General features: G+C 39.6%; 3 protein-coding genes across 4 annotated transcripts in view; 2 read left to right on the forward strand and 1 right to left on the reverse strand.

The window, feature by feature from the left end:
- The first annotated feature begins 101 nt into the window (after nucleotides 1–101).
- On the forward strand, nucleotides 102–6,392 carry fgf2 (fibroblast growth factor 2). Its single transcript, XM_077531778.1, has 3 exons — nucleotides 102–2,185; nucleotides 3,833–3,936; nucleotides 4,674–6,392. The coding sequence occupies exons 1-3, from the start codon at nucleotides 2,011–2,013 to the stop codon at nucleotides 4,857–4,859; spliced, it is 465 nt and encodes a 154-aa protein (XP_077387904.1). The 5' UTR covers nucleotides 102–2,010; the 3' UTR covers nucleotides 4,860–6,392.
- On the reverse strand, nucleotides 3,418–11,925 carry nudt6 (nudix (nucleoside diphosphate linked moiety X)-type motif 6). The gene is made up of 5 exons (XM_077531777.1): nucleotides 11,624–11,925; nucleotides 11,113–11,316; nucleotides 9,744–9,799; nucleotides 7,309–7,363; nucleotides 3,418–6,871 (listed from the first exon to the last, which is right to left on the reverse strand). The coding sequence occupies exons 1-5, from the start codon at nucleotides 11,850–11,852 to the stop codon at nucleotides 6,498–6,500; spliced, it is 918 nt and encodes a 305-aa protein (XP_077387903.1). The 5' UTR covers nucleotides 11,853–11,925; the 3' UTR covers nucleotides 3,418–6,497.
- Nucleotides 11,926–12,245: 320 nt separating this feature from the next.
- Nucleotides 12,246–18,488, forward strand: part of afg2a (AAA ATPase AFG2A) — a 108,823-nt gene continuing 102,580 nt past the window's right edge. Inside the window, exons 1-8 of one of the 2 annotated variants that reach the window (XM_077531980.1) lie at nucleotides 12,246–12,473; nucleotides 13,216–13,340; nucleotides 13,653–13,810; nucleotides 14,327–14,385; nucleotides 15,065–15,676; nucleotides 16,379–16,508; nucleotides 16,593–16,649; nucleotides 18,305–18,428. In XM_077531980.1, coding sequence (XP_077388106.1) covers nucleotides 12,332–12,473; nucleotides 13,216–13,340; nucleotides 13,653–13,810; nucleotides 14,327–14,385; nucleotides 15,065–15,676; nucleotides 16,379–16,508; nucleotides 16,593–16,649; nucleotides 18,305–18,428 — 1,407 coding nt within the window. In that variant the 5' untranslated portion in view covers nucleotides 12,246–12,331. The remainder of the gene's footprint in view (nucleotides 12,474–13,215; nucleotides 13,341–13,652; nucleotides 13,811–14,326; nucleotides 14,386–15,064; nucleotides 15,677–16,378; nucleotides 16,509–16,592; nucleotides 16,650–18,304; nucleotides 18,429–18,488) is intronic. The other variant, XM_077531979.1, reaches the window with a different exon arrangement.

Below are 18,488 nucleotides of genomic sequence, written 5' to 3' on the forward strand. Positions count from 1 at the left end.
ATAGTATCAAAAGCTTTTTTTAAATCCATAAAAATCCCAACAGTAAATTTTTTATTATCTATTTCGGTAGATATTGCTTCTACAAGCTCCATGACTGCCATTGAGGTGGTCCGTTTTTCTCTAAACCCATATTGGGTTTCACTTAAGAGCTTATGTTTCTCAATAAAATTATCCAATCTATATGAAAATAATTTTTCTAGAATTTTTGAGAACTGTGGCAACAATGATATTGGTCTGTAGTTATTAAACGTGTGTCTTTAGTTGATGTCCGAATGCAGAGCCTCAGAACTGTGAAGCAGACATGCTAACTATGAGCTGTGATGTTAAAAAAATATATATGAAAAAAGAATATCCTGGTAGCTATTCACGTTATTGATAAATGAATTACTTGCATAATTTTGACACGTTCTGGCTATTGTGAACACTTGTCAAGTTCCTTGGTTCTGGGTGTTCTGGAGAGGATGCCCCAATCATGTTTTAAAATGAAGTTAGCTGTGTGGGAACAGGCGACACCCAACGATAGCACACTGAGGGTATTTCAATCAGATACAAGACTGTAAAACTTTGATACCACCCCAAGCAACTTGTTGCCTAAGAGACATGGAACTATTTGCTGTGTTCTTTACCCAGAGGTTGACACTGTCAGAAAAGTGTCTTGCACGTCTGCCTCTCTGTCAAAGGTTCTGGATTTGAATCCCTGCTTTGAGTAGAGTTTGACTGTTATATATACAGGTATTCTGGATTCTAAGATGCAAAATTGTCCTTAGTTGTGAAAATGTGTGTGTGAATGGTTGGTTGTCTCTATGAGGCCTGCGGTTGGTGGCCGACCTGTTCAGGGTGTATTTTGCCCATAGTCAGCTGAGATAGGCTCCAGGATAAAGGGTAGAACATGACCGCATGGGTTGAAGTATTTGGAATACTTTTTTACAGCCATATATGAAGTGAACTCTGGGAGGTAGTCACTGGGATACTAATTTTATTAACGCGCTTGTGTGGAATGTGGCATGTCAGCAGTAGTCCATCTCTAATTGAGTTCGAAGCTTGATATTAGACCTGTTAACTAACGTAGATAACTTTGCAATATGCCACACTATTGATATTTAGTTTCTACCCTACTTCCTTGACAAAGTCAACAGACTCAATTATCAAATGTCTCTGAAAATGATCTTGACCGAAACACCCACATCACACATGTACATGTTTGGCTGAGTGCTTCCTTCCTTCCGGCGGGCGGGTGGCAGGGTTTGATCACCAGCAAGAGCTCAGCTGGATGTAAACTGATCCAGCACGAGTTTCAGATGTGGTTACATTTGCCCAGAAGCTCAAACCAATGAGACGGGGGGGAAAAAAATCCTACACAGAGAACTCTGCAACAAGTTTGGAACACTGTGAACCACTGCAGTCATGAGGAGCCCGGATGAATGAAAACTCTGGTTCTGTTCACGTGGTTGAAGGGTCACAGTGAAACCGTCTAAGATGAACCACGCCTCCGCCCCCATCTCCACTTTCTTGACGTCTGCGAATCGCAGCGCTCGAGTGGGCGTGAGCTTGACTGTGTGGGTGCTCTCAGTCTCAGGGCGCATGCGAACTGAGGCCCGAATGGGGAAAGCCTTGCACACACAGATCTAAAAGGCAGCTGCTTTGATTAAACTACTACGCAGGAAGGCAGCAAGAAAAAGGGGGCAGGGAGTGAGATACAACCCCCAACTACAACTCTCCAAACAGAAGCCAAGCAGATGAAAACTGCTCGTTTGACGACATTTTTCCAGCTCACCTTAGAAACCTTCTGTTTGTTAATGTCACGAGTCAAAAGGGCACTTGAGGCCCTTGTGACCAGCCTGTCGAAAGCCAGCGCACTGACCCCTGAGGTCTTAGTTTTCGAGCCAGTTGGTGTGAAGCTCTGAGGAGGGGGAGGAGGGAAGTTAGTGGGAGGTAGGTGGGAGGCCACCGTGGGGTTCTTCCAGAAGGAGTCGGAGCAGTCGCTGACTGAGAGAGGAGGAGGAGGAGGAGATGGCCACCGGAGAGATCACCACGCTTCCCTCCACAACTGAAGACGCTAGCGGTGGCTTCCCACCTGGAACCTTCAAGGAACCCAAAAGGCTGTACTGTAAGAATGGGGGCTTCTTCTTGCGGATCAAATCGGATGGGGGAGTGGACGGAATCCGGGAGAAGAGCGATCCCCACAGTAAGTCCCTGCTATCTTAGTTTTCTTCCTCTGCTCATACAAATGTGCGAAGTTCTGGGAATGTAATGTCAAAATGTCTGCAATCAATGGAACATGTCTGAGTTTAGTACACTGGGCTCGCCATGCTGACTCACACTTCAAGACGTCACACCAGACAACACAAAAAATCAGTGGAGGCGACTTCCTGATGACGAAGGCTTATGACCAAAAATAAGTTGCGGTTACATCAGGGCACTTTCACTTTCTTAAGAGCACAAACTGTACACAGTCCTGAATTAAGAGGGCTTTTTTGGTCCGTTACACAAATTACTTTGAAACAGTCACCATTAGGAGAGACAGAGAGGCGCTCAGTAAATGCCTCAGGAAAACAAATGTTTGGAAAATGTTTTGTTTCTGAGCCAGGTTGACATTTCCAGCACCAAAACAACTACTTTACCTTGATTTAGATTGTCCTCCAGAAGAGAGGAGGTACTTAAGGTAATTGAATTTACCTTTAAATAACAATGAGTCACAACTATTTGTGATAGAAACCAGAGTGCATAGTCGCGTGGATGTTGAGAAGGACTGTTAGCATGGGAAGCTAATGAGTAGAGCTATTCCTCATTGATGGGATCATAGCAGCGCTCCATGAATGGCACTTCTGTTGAAGCATAATAGACCTGCCAAATTTTGGGATGACATCATTTACTAATGCAAGTACTATATTTCCTCTTGGGTTGATGCTACCGATTCGTGACCATACAAAGTCAACCGAATTTACTATTGAACTGTTCTTCAAAAGCAACTCTTGGTCACAGGGGGCGTTGTGCTTTTGGTGGCATGCGATTGGTTGAACTCCATTCACCTCAGAACTTAGTTGCGCCAGTGACTTATAGACCACATCCTTAAGGGCTGACCACAGACTTTATTCCGGTGTTCACACCATCCAAGGCAAAAACCCACACTAAAGTGGGTTCCGAGTCGCTGCAGCTGGCGTGAAGGAACCCCTGGTATGATCAAAGTTCCATCTCTCCAAACCTGTGTTGGATGCTTATGGGAGACAAATAGATGTCTTGATTTTCCTGCAGTCAACCACAAAAACTAAAGCCGGACGTGAAACAGAAGCCAAAACTCCCTAAATATTCAACCTAAGAAGAACACAATTTCTCAAGGTATTCTGTGGTCTCCGCCCCTCTGTTCTCAGACGCTGACTTTCGGTACTGTTTGGTCCGTAGACGCCCTTATTCTCTGAAAAGTAGGACGATATTCTAAAAAAAATAAAATAAAAATAAATAAAAATACGTCATTAGTTCCTTGAAAAAAGTTGACTTCATTCCTTGAATAAAGCACCTTTTGTTGTAAAAAGGATTTTATTCATGCAGGGTTGTAAGATTTATGTGATTATACATCACAATCACTCCAGAGATTTTAGTTTTCCCAGTGTGTAAGAACCACTGTGTAACATCTAGCATAGTCAATTGATTGGTTTCTGGTAGCTTGTGTCTGAGCCCAGAGCCTCAGGCAGGTTCATTGACATTCCACAGTCTGTAACAAGGCACTTTTATCTGTTCTCCCCGTTCTGGTTGCTTGTGTCTGGGTCCAGAGCCTCAGGGGGGTTCGTTGACATTCCACAGTCTGTAACAAGGCATTTTTATCTGTTCTCCCCAGTAACGCTTCAGCTGCAGGCCACATCTGTAGGGGAGGTCGTCATCAAGGGAGTTTGTGCCAACCGCTATCTGGCCATGAACAGGGACGGACGACTGTTTGGAGCGGTGAGTGGACCACGCCTTGCCAGTTATTTCTTTTACTGTGGATTACCTGGTTGGCTTTCTTTTACCATAAATACAATACAGTAGTTTTGAAGTACTTAACCCAGGTTTATTGATGCTCAAAGAAGCAACCAATACATGCCAAACCCAAGTACATGGCAGTTTGGGTATTTTAAATGAAATCTCTTGTTGCTGGTGTTGAACACCTTCACAAAGCTTACACTGTTGTAATTATTGCACATTTTCATTACATCTCAAAACATGTCAGTCAAATTCACATTAGCATTATTAGCACAATACTATTAATGTTGGGTGTGAATTCCAGGGGGAACAAAAGAATACTGTAACAAAAAAGGCACATTCCAACTATATGTTCATTTCATTAAAAGCCTGATACATTATTGGGGAGTTTGATGCAACAAATAAAATAACCGTATCATTACGTGTTTTTGCTAATCGCAGCATAATTCTTCCCTGGTATATTTCTACAGTATCAAGTTGACTTCAACATAACTGAATGGCAAACCTCAAATCTACAGAGGATTACTGTACATATAATTCAGTCTGTTGGTCGTGTAGAAGTTCACTTGTCTGACTTTTGGGGTTTGGTTCAGTGACGGTGTGGAACCGATTATCTACTCACCCTGTGAATGACTGGCGACCAGTCATTTTGCCTAAGTGAGAGTAAACAGTGCAGAAAATGGATGAATGTTGTAATTCGTCTCTGTCTTGGCCCTCAGAGACGTGCAACCGAGGAATGTCATTTTTTGGAGCGCCTGGAGAGCAACAACTACAACACGTACCGCTCCAGAAAGTACCCCAGCATGTATGTGGCGCTGAAGCGGACCGGCCAGTACAAGTCTGGAAGCAAAACTGGACCGGGTCAGAAGGCCATCCTCTTCCTCCCAATGTCCGCCAAGAGCTAACCTGGGACGAGGCGGAGTCATGTTCATGTCTTAAAGGTGTGACGGCAGTGAAAGGTGCGTCGCCACTGTCAGAAGAGTTGCTGTGATAATTTTACAACTGTTAGGTCATTTTATTCCATCCCACCTTGACTTCTTTTTACAACAATCCCAAATGGGTGTAAAGAGAATAAGGTGCCTTGCTGAAGAGGATTTGGGATTATACCTTTAGATTATATGACTTTCTTTCAGATACGGATTTTAACACAAGGTGTCTTGGAGAAAGACGTTTTCTTTTAAAAAAAAAAAAAAAAAAAAAAAAAAGGGCATTTCATACACTTTAAATGAAACCTTGAGCACCTTTTGATGCATCTCATTGAGGTATCTTATTTGCATTTGCTTGCACTGGAGTAGAACGAAACCAATGCAAGACAAGTGAAGTGAATGAGGTTCGGTTTAAACCGGCGACCAGCAGTTTACGGCGATTAAAGAGGATGTAGACGCTGTAAGTTATTTTAGCCAAGTCAGCCCGTTTGTAAGAATGCCGCATCAGAAGCTAAAGACGTTAGCTTCTGATACACAGTGGTACAAACTCCCGGTCACAACTCGGCAAAGTTGACCTTAACAACATGCTAGGAAAGTTTCTTGGAGGTAGGTCGCAGATATTGGAGATGGGATAATCTGATGGTGGCAACAATTTTCAAAATTCTTGCCCAGTTTGAAAAGCCCACTCCAACCAGACCCAAGATTTTTATGGACTGTCATTTTTGGAAAATCTTGTCACTCTTATCTTATCAGTGTGGAGGTGATACAGTTGTGACCAGGATCCCTTTCAAGTCTTGATCAAACTTTTGTTTGCTTGATCGTAAAACAAGATGACTTCAGTTTACAAAATCTTAAGAGCACAGGGACACTGATGGTATTTTCCCAGTCGGCATGCCCGGATCGGACCATTTGGCATCACGTTCAGGTTACAGCTGGTTGTCAAATAGGGATGCAACCATAATGGCAATATCGTGATATTGCGATATTAAAACTGCCACAATATGTCGTCGTCGACTCGTCATGTCACGATATTAAAAGCAGAACATCTGTTAAAGTCAGATTGATTTCCATTTGTGCAGTTCTAGAACCCTCTGGTGGCTAGATTTTTTTTGTGCAGTTTAATTTTCATAAGGCATGTTTTGGCCCTTCTATGTTTAAAATCCACGCTAATGGTCAGATGAAGGGGCACCTAATATGCTTGTAAACTGAGTCAATATGTGAAGGAACTCAATGTGTGCTTGCATTAGCAAGTAAGTGCCTCAATAATAAGTGTTATTAGAGATAGTAGTTTGTTTATATGCATTGCTGCAATGTACAAAAACAATATTATGTGTTTTTTTTTTGTTTGTTTGTTTGTTTTTTTTACACAATATTGTGACCTTTTTTGTATCGCCAACCTCCCCACAATATCATGATATCGTATCGTGATGTTTGGATATCATTACATCCCTATTGTCAAATGCACTGTACCCAGTCTATATTTTCTCAAAAATAAAATCTCAATTAGATAAACAGTATTTGTAGTAGGTAGTAGTGGTCCACTCATAAATAGAGATGAGAGTAGTGCCAAGAACACTACAACAGGTCCAGGACTGGTCCTCGCATCGTTCGTTATCGCTAAGATGAAAGAATCTGTCGATGATAGAGCTGGTAAAACATCCCCGAGTAGACGGCGGGGATCTCCTCCATGGCGAGGTCGACGTGCTCGAACCCGCGCTCCAGCCCATGCAGCAGCAGCCTGGCCAGGCGGGACGTGATGGGCGTGGTGTCGGCGGTCCGCGCCAGCTCGGCGAGGCCGATCCACTCGCCGCGCTCGCACTCGTGCGCGCACAAACGGATGTCGTAGCTGAGCGGGCTGAGGCGGCAGACGAAGTACATGTCGGACATGCCGAAGGCGCCCGGGTGGTCGTGCTGCTGACGGATACTCAGCAGGGATCGGAACTCGGAGCGGATACCCGTTTCCTCTAAGACTTCCCGCACTGCCGTCGCTCCTGGGAAGGATGATGTGAAGTGACGTCAACTATAATAGTAAAGCTGCTTTTCTCTCTTTTGGATGAATGTGGAGCACATCGAGTGTTCTCAACTTTTGGGGGACTAGAGACGAAGTTCAATTAAGGGGATAAGTCCAATATGTAAACCCGGATTGAGCATCACTATCCTCCAAGAAAATCATTTTGTTTCTGACAATGTCATATAATGATACATCACAAATCATATCAGAACTTTTAATTAGCCCAAATGTAAAGTAGAGAGGATGAATCGGTTTACTATGTTTTATTGGCGCGTCATTCCCCATTTTATTTTGCGGATCACGAAGATACAATTTGCAGACCCCAGTTTGAGAACCACTGAAGATGAAAGGATGGATTTCGCTCCATTAAGCTGGTACGGTGTTAGCTTTTTGCTAACGTGCTAACTTGACACTTACCAATATTCTCTCCGGGATCCGACAGCCCACCGGGAAACTTCCAGGCGTTTTTCGTCTGCCAAACAAACAACAACAATAATTGGGCATACGCTGTAGAAGTTTCATGTATGTAATAGCAATCCATTTTTAGCCAGAACTATTTCATAGTAAAACTGTATTCTCAAGAAAATTACAAATCACAGCTTTAGGTGAAATCTAAATTTGAGCCAATCGTCAAAAATGTTTTGTTCTCAACTCAGGACAAAAACCATCATAGAAAGAAGGTTTTGAAAGACCCCAACGCAAGCTAAGCTAGCTTCTTCGTCCAAGTGCAACATTGCGTTAAACTTTTTGCCATTTCTGTTCTTCGTTGGGACAAGAACCTTATTTGAAAAGTGGGAATGCAGTTTTGTTTCAACCGTTACAGCTTACAACAAAAACTATTTAGCCGCTACATAGCTAAAGAAAAAAAAAAAAAAAAAGGTTTTATAAATGTAATATGTTTTTGTGTCACTGACTTGAGAAGTGTGATGCAGTGAAAATGTCACCACTTATCCTTGATATTTAATAATAACAGAATGCTGCTGGTTAAATTATACTGTCAGTGTGTATGTGTATATCTATTTTTGTAGGTCTATTTTGTATACAGCGCAGAAATGTAAAATACACGTTAGGATTGTATGAAGAACACAAAAATGCACAAACAAAGCTGCATTGCATTTGTATGCATTTTCAACCAAATGCTTTACTGCTGGAGTTGATCCACATGTGGACAAATAAAAGATTTTCTGACAATAAAAATCTGATTTCTCTGATTTCTTTTCTGATTTTTGAGAATTTTGTGTTTTGCTGTTTTATCACTGATCATTTAAAGTGTCTGGTAAAACCCAATAAAGTTCAGATGTTCTAGTTGGCTTTTTTTTTGTTTTGTTTTTTGTTTTTTGATAACGCTGACTGCTATTTGTAACTTTTCATTATTATTTTTTTCTTTGCTTACGCCAACTGCCATTTGGAACTTTTCATGATTCCTTGCATAAAAAATGTCAAGAAAAGCCTACTAGAACATCTGAACTTTATGAGCTCATCAGATGCACTTTAAATGGTGGCAAGTGTGTTCTGACTCCCATTTAAAATGAGTTTGTTATGATTAATTCTGAACACAGACATCCATCACAAAAAACAAAACAAAAAACCCAGCCCATTTTAAAAGAGCTAATATCGGCTGTTTAAACTTTTTTTTTTTTTTTTTTTTTTTTTTTTTTTTTAAATGCCACTGTTCCAAACAGATAGGTAACTAAAAACGGTGCCTGTGGTCATTTCGTAACAAGCGCAGTTAACGTAAAAGTGTCTTTGCCGCTTGCGGACTGATATCAAGCGCTATCATTGTCTTGTTGAGTATGTGGGAGTGTTATTCGGACCTTCCTGGAATGCAAACAAATCCGAGTGGGCCGTTTTTGTGTTTTTCCTTCCCTTCTCAAAGGATCAGTGGAGAGTGCACTCATTACAAGACGAACATGTACTGTACAGTCGTCGCTTTGTGGTGCTGGCCCAAGTGCATTCATCGGCCTTATGTATAAACAAGAGTGTGTTTGTGCCGAGTCAACTAACTGGAGGTCTGGAGGACACGGAAAAGTAAAAATAAATACAAATGATTATAGACGCTTCATTAAGGATGGATATAGTCAAGTCATTAGTAGCTCATTTATGTGCCAAGATTACATTTGTTTATACTATAGTACTGCGCTGTACAGAAAAGGCAAAACCACTGCAGTTACTTGCTAGCGAACACACTGTTATATCATCTCTTTGAATTTTCACATACTTCTAATGTATTTGTCACCACAAAATATTCAAAGTAAAAATTTGTGTTGTTCCGATACCATTTTTTGGCTACCGATACCAATACCCAGCTTTGCAGTATCGGCCGATACCGATACCATACTGATACTTACGGCTTTTTTTCCTCAACATGAAAAAGCTGTCCTGCCATTGGCTCAGAACATTCAAGGGCCAATAGGATATCTTAGATCGGCATGCACTCAACATGTCACATATCAGTGAATGTCATGCACCAGCAAGACACAAGATGCTGCATCCAAAATCCTATATTAGCTTTGGAATTAATGGTATCGGCATGTTACTTGTGAGTAGTCACCGATACCGATACCACTGTTTTAATGCAGTATCGGCGCCTCTGCCGATACCAGTATCGGTATCGGAACAACACTAGTAAAAATACCGTTTTTCATGAATGGAACAGATTAATTTCATTTACATTAATTTCAATGGGAAATAGTACCTTGGTTTGTGAACATTTTAGTTTCAGGATGGGTCACAAAACAAATTTGTAACCAGAATTTAATGGCAACACTTTCACCATGCTACAAAATGTATTTATATTTGTGTATTAATATTTGTGGAGGGGAAAGAAATAATTGCTTTCTGGAGCAAATTACCTTGTTTTTGTCTTGCACCACCAAAACTTTTCCATTGGACTCATCGACTACTGCGCCTACACAAAAGTACAATAAAAACATATATTGACTCATATTTAAACCATTTCAACTATTAAGGAAGACCAAAATTTGAGGAGTACCTAATAAATGGGCAAGTGGTCTGGAACCAAACCGCCAGTGGTTTTGAACCACACAGTCCTCCTCCGTGTTGTAAATATTTAACTTGAGATTGTTAATAGGGGTTACAATAACATCTGGCCTTTGTGGAGTCTAAACAGAGCATGTGTGACTCAGCTGTACTTGTCAATGAAGTGGACATTTATGTATTTTTTTTTTTTTTTTTATAACCGTGTGACTAAGCGAGGAGGAAGAGGAGGGGACGTTTTTTGTTTTTTTTTTCCCCTGCTGGTATGTCCTCCTATGAAAATGTATTTGACAGCAGCGTAAAAGAGGCATGTGTTCAAGGCCCGACTTGGATTTCCGCGTGGAAATTGAGGTCATTTGCCATCCTGGAGCCCAAAAAACGGATTGTGTCGCAGAGAATATTTAACATGGGGGGCTTGTATGAAATACGTCAACAAAAGTACTGAGAAAATAAATTCAAATTGCAATAGAATGAACAATGGAGTGTAAAATTTCTTTTGATGTAAAGTTATGTAACTTTGGGTGACAAATGAGTATTAACGCTGCATGGAAAAAGAGAACCACTTGGGAAAAACAGTAATAATTAAAATGCAGGTAAGTTGGAAAAAAAATTTGTTAAAAAAAAAAAATAGTGAGCGACATTCACAATTGGTTCACACCCATGATTTTCATTGCATAATCGTACATATTTTATAAATTACACATGAAGCTTTACATCACAAATGTTGGAAATTGTATTTAGGATTAAGATGATTTATTTTATTTATTTATTTATTTATTTTGGTTTTTTTGTAATATGAATTGAAAAAAGTCAACTACAATTTTAATCTTGTACAATTATGATTTAAACAACGTTGTTCCTCCTTTGTAGACGTTTATTCCTCCCACAAAGAGCTTTTTAAGGAACCTTTGCGATAATAAATGGATATCTGTTGCATTCTTCATAATTGTAATTTATGTTACAACAACATTATTTTGATGCTGTATGCGTGCCACTTTTCTGTTCTAATTTAGGTCTTTAGGAAGCCCTGCTGCGCCACAATCCTGTTGGTAAGAGATGCTTCTTTCGTTTTACCGGATAAACAGATTTTTATTTTTTTTTCCCTCTCCCCCTTCTGCCATATGCTGAGGACATGTTCTGACATGCTGCTTGGACAACTATTCAAATCCCACTCTGCCCTCTGCTGGACATTATGTGGGAATGCAGAAGGCGTCCCCCTCCTACCCGCCACTCCGACTTGATGAGTCGCAAAACGAGGCAGCCTGCTTTCTTCTGCGCCCATCCAGAGGGTGAGCACGGCGTGGCGCTCCTGCGCGTGGTGAAAGGTGAAGCCGTGGGCGGAGGCGGCGGCGGCGCATCGGCTCATCGCGATGGGCACCCGCAGCCACACGGCCAACTTGCCCTCCGATTTCCACCGGGCCAATGAATCTATGGGCGTCAAAATCACAGGACATTTCAATGAATGAATGGCCGAGCTGTAACGTGATCAGATCCCACTTCTGACACCAGATTAATCTTTGATGAAATTCAAATGAATCATTCCCGTTAAGCAATTAATGAAACTGTAGTTCACGTATGAATAACAGAGCTGTTTAAAGTGCAACGTGTCATTGATCCCACTCATGACACCAAATGTGTTCAATAAATTACTCAGAGATTCGGATTCAGTACATAAATCTTTCCAAAGATTGACACGAAGGTGAAAATTTCAGCATGTTAAATTAGCACAACAAACCTGTCAGTAAGTCACCGAAAGCACTTTCGCTGATGTCCTCCGGCAGACCGACGTCCGCCAGGTCCACGGTCACTCCCCCGAACCGGTCTACTTTGCCGGCCAGAGCCGAGGCGCCTTGCTCCCGCTGCAGCTGATTGAAAGCTGCCCTGCACGCGAACGCGCGAGAGGAACACCAGTTCCGGCAAACTCCAGCCAAACGAAATTTACAAAGTAGGACAGACGAACCCATGTTGTTATTGTTGGTTGGTCACTTTTACTTGCTTTAAAATCGTATTTAAATGGCAACTGGCCGACTTCCGTTGTTGAAGTTTCGTAATTACCGTAATGTATAGTTGAAAGGACGTGACGATTAGTGTAGATCAAAAGTGACGTCATTTTTCGGCGTCCGCCAATCATCGATCGCCATCAGCGACTCACCCACCGGCAAGACTTTTAACACAAAACGGTTATAAATTAGAATAAAGATGAATCACCAACTACCGACATTTAAATATTTGCATGTGACAAAATGTAAAATGGTAGTTGGTTATGTGGCGTTTTGGCCGATTAACTTTGCATTTATAAATAGCGTCTGTGAACGCTAATGTGTTTTTGATGCATTACGGTAAAAGAGGGCGTTGTTCAACTTTGAACCCGGAAGCTATCCAGCGCCCGGTGTTGTTTACGAATGTATTCGCTTTCACGTGTGCCACATTTCTTTCGTTTGTTATGTCTTCCAAGAAAAATAAAAGCAGATCGAAACGGTTAAACGAAGGAGATGGCTCCTGTGACTCGAGCAACTTGGAGACTTCCAGTCACGAGGAGAGTAGAAGTAGCAACGCGTTCACTGTCATCGACTTCGTTGAGAAAGGTAATTGCACGCACGAAGAAGAGGGCTCCCAGTTGTTTAATTAGCTTTACTTTCTGATGATCATGACACGAAGGAATCCTCCTTGATGCATTTTCTTTGTTGGTGGTGTTCTGCGAAAGTCTCGTCTGCAGATTGCGGGAATGTTTAATTTTTAGGGCATGCTCATCATTTGCACGAGTGTTAAGAGTTTTAATTGACTGGTTTTTCAACGCATTCATAACAAGTTGTCTTAAAAAAAAGTGCAAATGAATCTTCTGTCATAATTTGTCAACACTATTCATGTACAGTACACAGTGCCGGCCCAAGCCTCCATGGGGCCCTAAGCAAAATTTGATTTTGGGGCTACCTATCACCGCCAATAATAGTGATTATTGGTCATTCATACTATAAACTTATTTCATGTTGCACTCTTTCTGCATGAACACCATTATAAAGCTATACGTGAGACTTGTTGTTAGATTGCAAGTTGCAACCCACAATGTTCAAGGCCACCAAAGTAGACAACTGATTTGCAAACTTGCAGGCAAATCTTTGAAGTACTGCAATATTTGGCAAATCTCGCTACTGGCCACATAGAGCCCCAACAAATCTGAATTGTTAGAAAATTCAGCAACATGATCAGCCTGAGACTCTATTTACTCTGATACAATACTAAGTGGTACACTGAATGTCATGTTGGCCGACCAACATAATAAAATATGCCAATTATTTGTTGTTTGTTTTGTTTGTTTGTGGTTTGCAGCTGATGACAAAACACCCAAAAGTTGCAGATGGTCGCTTGCTCAACTGAGCCTCAACTCGCTGAAATCGGCGGGCGTCAGCATCGGCAGACCCGTTCTCCTCACGAGTCCAACGGGACGACAGGAGGTAGCGCAGATATGCTAAAGAACATACTTACCCCCTCAAAAATTTCAATTTTAGTTGTGTAATAAATCTTCCTTGTAAAGAAAAAAATATTTTTGTAAATATTTGTAAAAAAAAAAAATATATATATATATATATATTTAAAAAAAAAAATTGTATTGTAATATTTAGACTCTACTTCTACACTTATGATTTTTTTTTTTTTTTTTTTTATAAAATAGATATTTTTTCCTTGTTAAAAATAACACTTTTTCTTCCACGAAATGACAAGTCTTCATCTTTTTCCGATATTTTGTGTTCCGTCCATATTGACAGGTGTGCGTGGGATGGCCTGTGGCCGCGTTCCCCAGTTGGAAAGTGGGCCTCAACAAGGGCGCGCTGAGCAACCTCAATGTGAAATGCGGCGATGCGGTGATGCTTCAGCCTGTGACGGGTCCCGTGCTTCAAGCCCAGGAAGTCATTCTCTCCCTGAGGTTAGCTTCTTATCAACAGCACTACTTTCAAATAGGTACATTTGTTCACAATTCAAAACAACTCCAAGGTGTTTCGATAAATGATATCTGATGTTATTTTGTCAAAATACACAAAGGATAAAGAATTTCTGGTTGAAATCATGGACTGTTATTACTATGACGACCGGGGGCAGGACTAAAAGCGTCGCAACTACTCTTTGGCAGCTTTGCGACTTGTTCTGACTGCAAATGAACAGCGTTTGCCGGATGCCAACATTTAATTATTCGCCCCCTCACCCCTTTGAAATGAAGGAAAAATAGTATTTTAATTGAAGAATTTGTAAATATAATACATAAATTTTGAGCAAAAGCAAAATAATAATAATAAATGCATTTAAAAATGGAGCTTCTACAACAGTTGTATTCTTTTCCAAATTGGCCAGTTTGGGATGATGTTAGAAGTGAGAGACTGCCATCTGTTGTTTTGTTTGTGCAACTGCAGCTCACACATTCAGCACTTTGTTGCTCTCTCTTCAGGTCTGATGATGACAAATTAAACACGGATGAGTTCAAGAGCTTCCTGCTGAATTCTTTAGGTAAGTTTCAACACATTAGATAGAACAAAATTTTATTCACCCCGTAATGGCGAAAAATGCTGGTTTATTTTTTATATGAAATGTGGTCAGAAAATACATTTTCTTTGTAAGAACTTTGTAAAACAAGCATAATACAAACAAAACTAATAATATATAAAACATGTTTGTGTAAAATTAAAACTTGCATAAAATTGTGAGTTTGTTCTTATATATATATATATATATTTTATTTTTTTATTTTTTATTTTTTTTATTTTAACATTGATAATGTAATATTACATTAATTCGCAGCACACTTTTTTTTTAAAGCAAAATTATTTTTCTTTATAAAATTATACTTCATTTTTGTAATATTTTTACTTTTTAAAATAACTTGTGACATTCTTTTGGCAATATTTGACCCCCAATATTATTTTGTTTTCCCTTATGAAATAACAATGTCATATATTTCAACTTTGTTTTTTGAATTACATTACATTACATTTTTTTTTATAAAATGACAATTACATTCTTGTAATATTCAGATTTTTATATATGCAATACATTTTATTTAATACATAGCAAACAACCCTATACATGTATTAATAAGTAAGTACCATCTAAATGTAAACAGTTGAGAATGAAACAAACAGCAGTAGCATTCAATATACAGATTTCATGTCTCTTTCCCCGCCCCCAGTTGGAAGCATCATTCTCCCCGGCAACGTTGTATCCATCACATACTTTGGCCAGCCGTGCAGTCTTGACGTGAAAAGCGTACACGGTGAAGACGGCGGAACCCTCAAGAAGTCGCCTCTCCCTCCTCCTCGCTCCTGTGACGCCGAAGAGTCATTCGCGCTGGACTCCACCCCCGCCGACCTCTCCCTCCAGCTCGGCCTGCTCGCCTTAGACGACACCGGGGGTCCTCGGGGGACCCCCGTAGCCAGCACGCCACAACGACCCACCGCCTGCCCGCCTCTCCTCACCCCGGCAGCTCCCATTTTGAACCACCTCGAGCCCCCTGTGGACTGTGAGGAGAGCGCCACCAGCTTGGAGGGTTCCTCCGGCGAAGAACCCTCTCCCCAAGTCCCCATAGCGCCCTCTGCTGTTTTGTTGAGTACTGACACCTTCTACTGTCTCGCCTCCACGACCAAGCTTAGTTTTGGAGGCAAAGCAAAGCAGGACAAGGATGGTGGAACCAAAAAAGTAAAAGTGACATACAGCATGATTGGCGGCCTCAGCAGCCAATTGGATGTCATCAGAGAGACAATAGAGCTGCCCCTCAAACACCCGCAACTCTTCTCTACTTATGGTATGTCACGACAATTAAAAAACAAAAAAAATATTCAAAAGAAATATTTTAAAGCAACTTTCAGACAAACAAAACTTAGAAAGGTCAACTCTGGGTCGGCAGGTATGAAAATTAGTATGAAATGTTACGAGGAGAGTAATGTTGCTAGAATACATTTGTAAGGTTATGAAAACAACACAAAAATTACCAAAGTGCAAGCTTTAATTCATGAAATTATGACATAATTGCTGTATTATTAGATTTTTTTTAAATTTACTTTTGTTGTTGTTAAAATACAATTTTTGTTATTAAATAACTAAAACTCTATCACAATTTATTTTTATTTTTTTTAATTGAAATAATAGTGTTGTAATAAAATTTTGACAATATTTTTGGGAAAAATTACAACTTTATGTTTGTACATACATTTTTCTTTTAATAGATATATTTTTTAAATGTACTTTTCCCAACTTTTTTTTCTCATAAAATTACAATTTTATTCTTATAATGTCTAAGTCTTGAAACGTATCATGCTCATTTTTTTTAAACTTTTTTTTTCGTTGTAAAATTATTTGTATGCAAAAGTATGTTATTCCCATAACATTTGAACTTTTCTCTTGAATTTTTTTTTCCTCACAAAATTCTTAAAAAATTAAATAAATAAAATGTACATACATTGTTCTTATTTATTGAAATTGTAAATGAATCTGTTGCCTTCACCAGGCATCCCTGCTCCCCGAGGCGTTCTTCTGTACGGACCTCCTGGCACGGGAAAGACAATGATCGGACGAGCCATCGCCAACGAGGTGGGCGCTCACATGACGGTGATCAACGGGCCAGAAATCATGAGCAAGTAAGGCTAATTGCTAAGCTAATGGCAAAAGTCCATGTCTACACTGTCATAAAATCTGAGCGGGGTCGTTATGTTCCTCTTCAGGTTTTATGGTGAAACTGAGGAGAAGCTGAGGCAAATATTCACTGAGGCGTCGAAAAGGTAACATTTTAATGGCATGTAGGATTGATCACCACCTACTGGACAGGAGCGGCATTGTCATTGTTTCTCAAAAACAAAAATGACAAATTTCATCAGGGTTATATTGCTATTATTTATTTTTTTTCCTTTTTATGTGTGTTGTATTATATTTTTTGCTTAACATTTTGTTGTAATATCTTTACTTATTTCCTCATTGAACTTTTTTCTTAATATTATGATTTACTGTATGACACCATTCTTGTAATTTTCAGGGTGAAATGATTTTATTGCCATAATATTATATATTATATAATAGGGCTGGGAATCTTTGACTGTCTCACGATTCGATTCGATTACGATTTTTGGGTCTACGATTCGATTTAGAATCGATTTTCGATTCTCGATTCAAACAATTTTAAATTCAAAATTATTTGATTGACAAATGGTTTCTGCTTCAATTTACAGATATGCACAACATTGTCATGATCTACTCCAATCTGCTTTGCAAGACAAAATGAAAAAAAGAGACATTAAAGTGTCTTTTTGTTTTTTTTTGTTTTTTGTTTTTTGTTTTTTTTATTTAAACATTTATTAATTTTGTATTCTAAGTGACTTTTTCCACAAAAACAGCATGTGGGCTACAACTGCCTTTTCCCCTTGATTTCTAATTTAAATAAAATCGATTTTTGGACATTAATATCGAGTCGATTCGATTAACAAATGAGAATCTCGATTATTTTATGAATCGATTTTTTTTAGCACACCCCTATTATATAATATTGTATAGGGATGTCCTGATCACGTGATCGGGATTGGAAACAGAATCCCGGTCACGTCATTTTCAGCTGATCGGTATCGGGAGAAAATTGGTCGGGGTTTTTCATGTTTTTTATTATTATTATTATTATTATTATTATTATTTATTATTGTTTTAGGGGCTACAATACAACAAAATCATCCAGAGGTAAACATATTGCCAAACAAAATGCTTTATTTATTTTTATTTATTATTTTGTGCACTTCTCATGGCACCCACCCAAAGTTATTGGGATGGTTTTGTTAAAAAAAATAAAAAAAAATAAAAAATTGGAAGCACTTCCCCCCCCCCATTAATACTTTACAGAGGAATCGGATCGGGACTCGGTATCGGCAGATCCTCAAAATCAGGTGCCTCGGACTTGGGTGCAAAAAAAATGTGATCGGGACATCCCTAATATATATTTATTTATTTTTTGTTTCTTGTACCGGTAATACTATACACATTGTCTCGATGTTAAGCTACATAAAAGTCTGATATTTTTGGAGTTCCCCTAGGCTCTGTTCTAAGTACAACTTTATTTAGTTTTTTTTTTTCTTGTTTTTTTTAATAATACTAAACCTATTGTCCTGCCTGACGTCAAGCCATTTTAAAGTTTTTAGAGTTCCCCAAGGTTTTGTTGGAATTATCTTTAGTTTCACTATATTCCCTAAATTACTTTTATTTATACAATAAATATTTTTTTTCAAATACTTGCTTTATTCACATAATATTGCCAGTTTTTGTTTTCACAACATCTCAGTTTTATTTGTGTAATATTCTGACATTTTTCTTGTAATATTATTATTTTTTTCCCCATAAAATAACAACTTTTACACAGAACTTTTTGCTTCAAGTGTGTCACTTTTTTGTTTGACAGGACACCTTCCATCATCTTCATCGACGAGCTGGACGCTCTGTGCCCCAAGCGAGAGGGCGCGCAGAATGAGGTGGAGAAGCGAGTGGTGGCGTCCCTTTTGACTCTCATGGACGGGATCGGCTCCGTAAGTATCCTGTCGAGACCCTTCACTTTGAGCTCGTCCTCCTACGGACGTACGCTGATG

The sequence above is a fragment of the Festucalex cinctus genome, chromosome 9 (assembly GCF_051991245.1).
Source record: "Festucalex cinctus isolate MCC-2025b chromosome 9, RoL_Fcin_1.0, whole genome shotgun sequence".
Classification (NCBI taxonomy): Eukaryota; Metazoa; Chordata; class Actinopteri; order Syngnathiformes; family Syngnathidae; genus Festucalex; species Festucalex cinctus.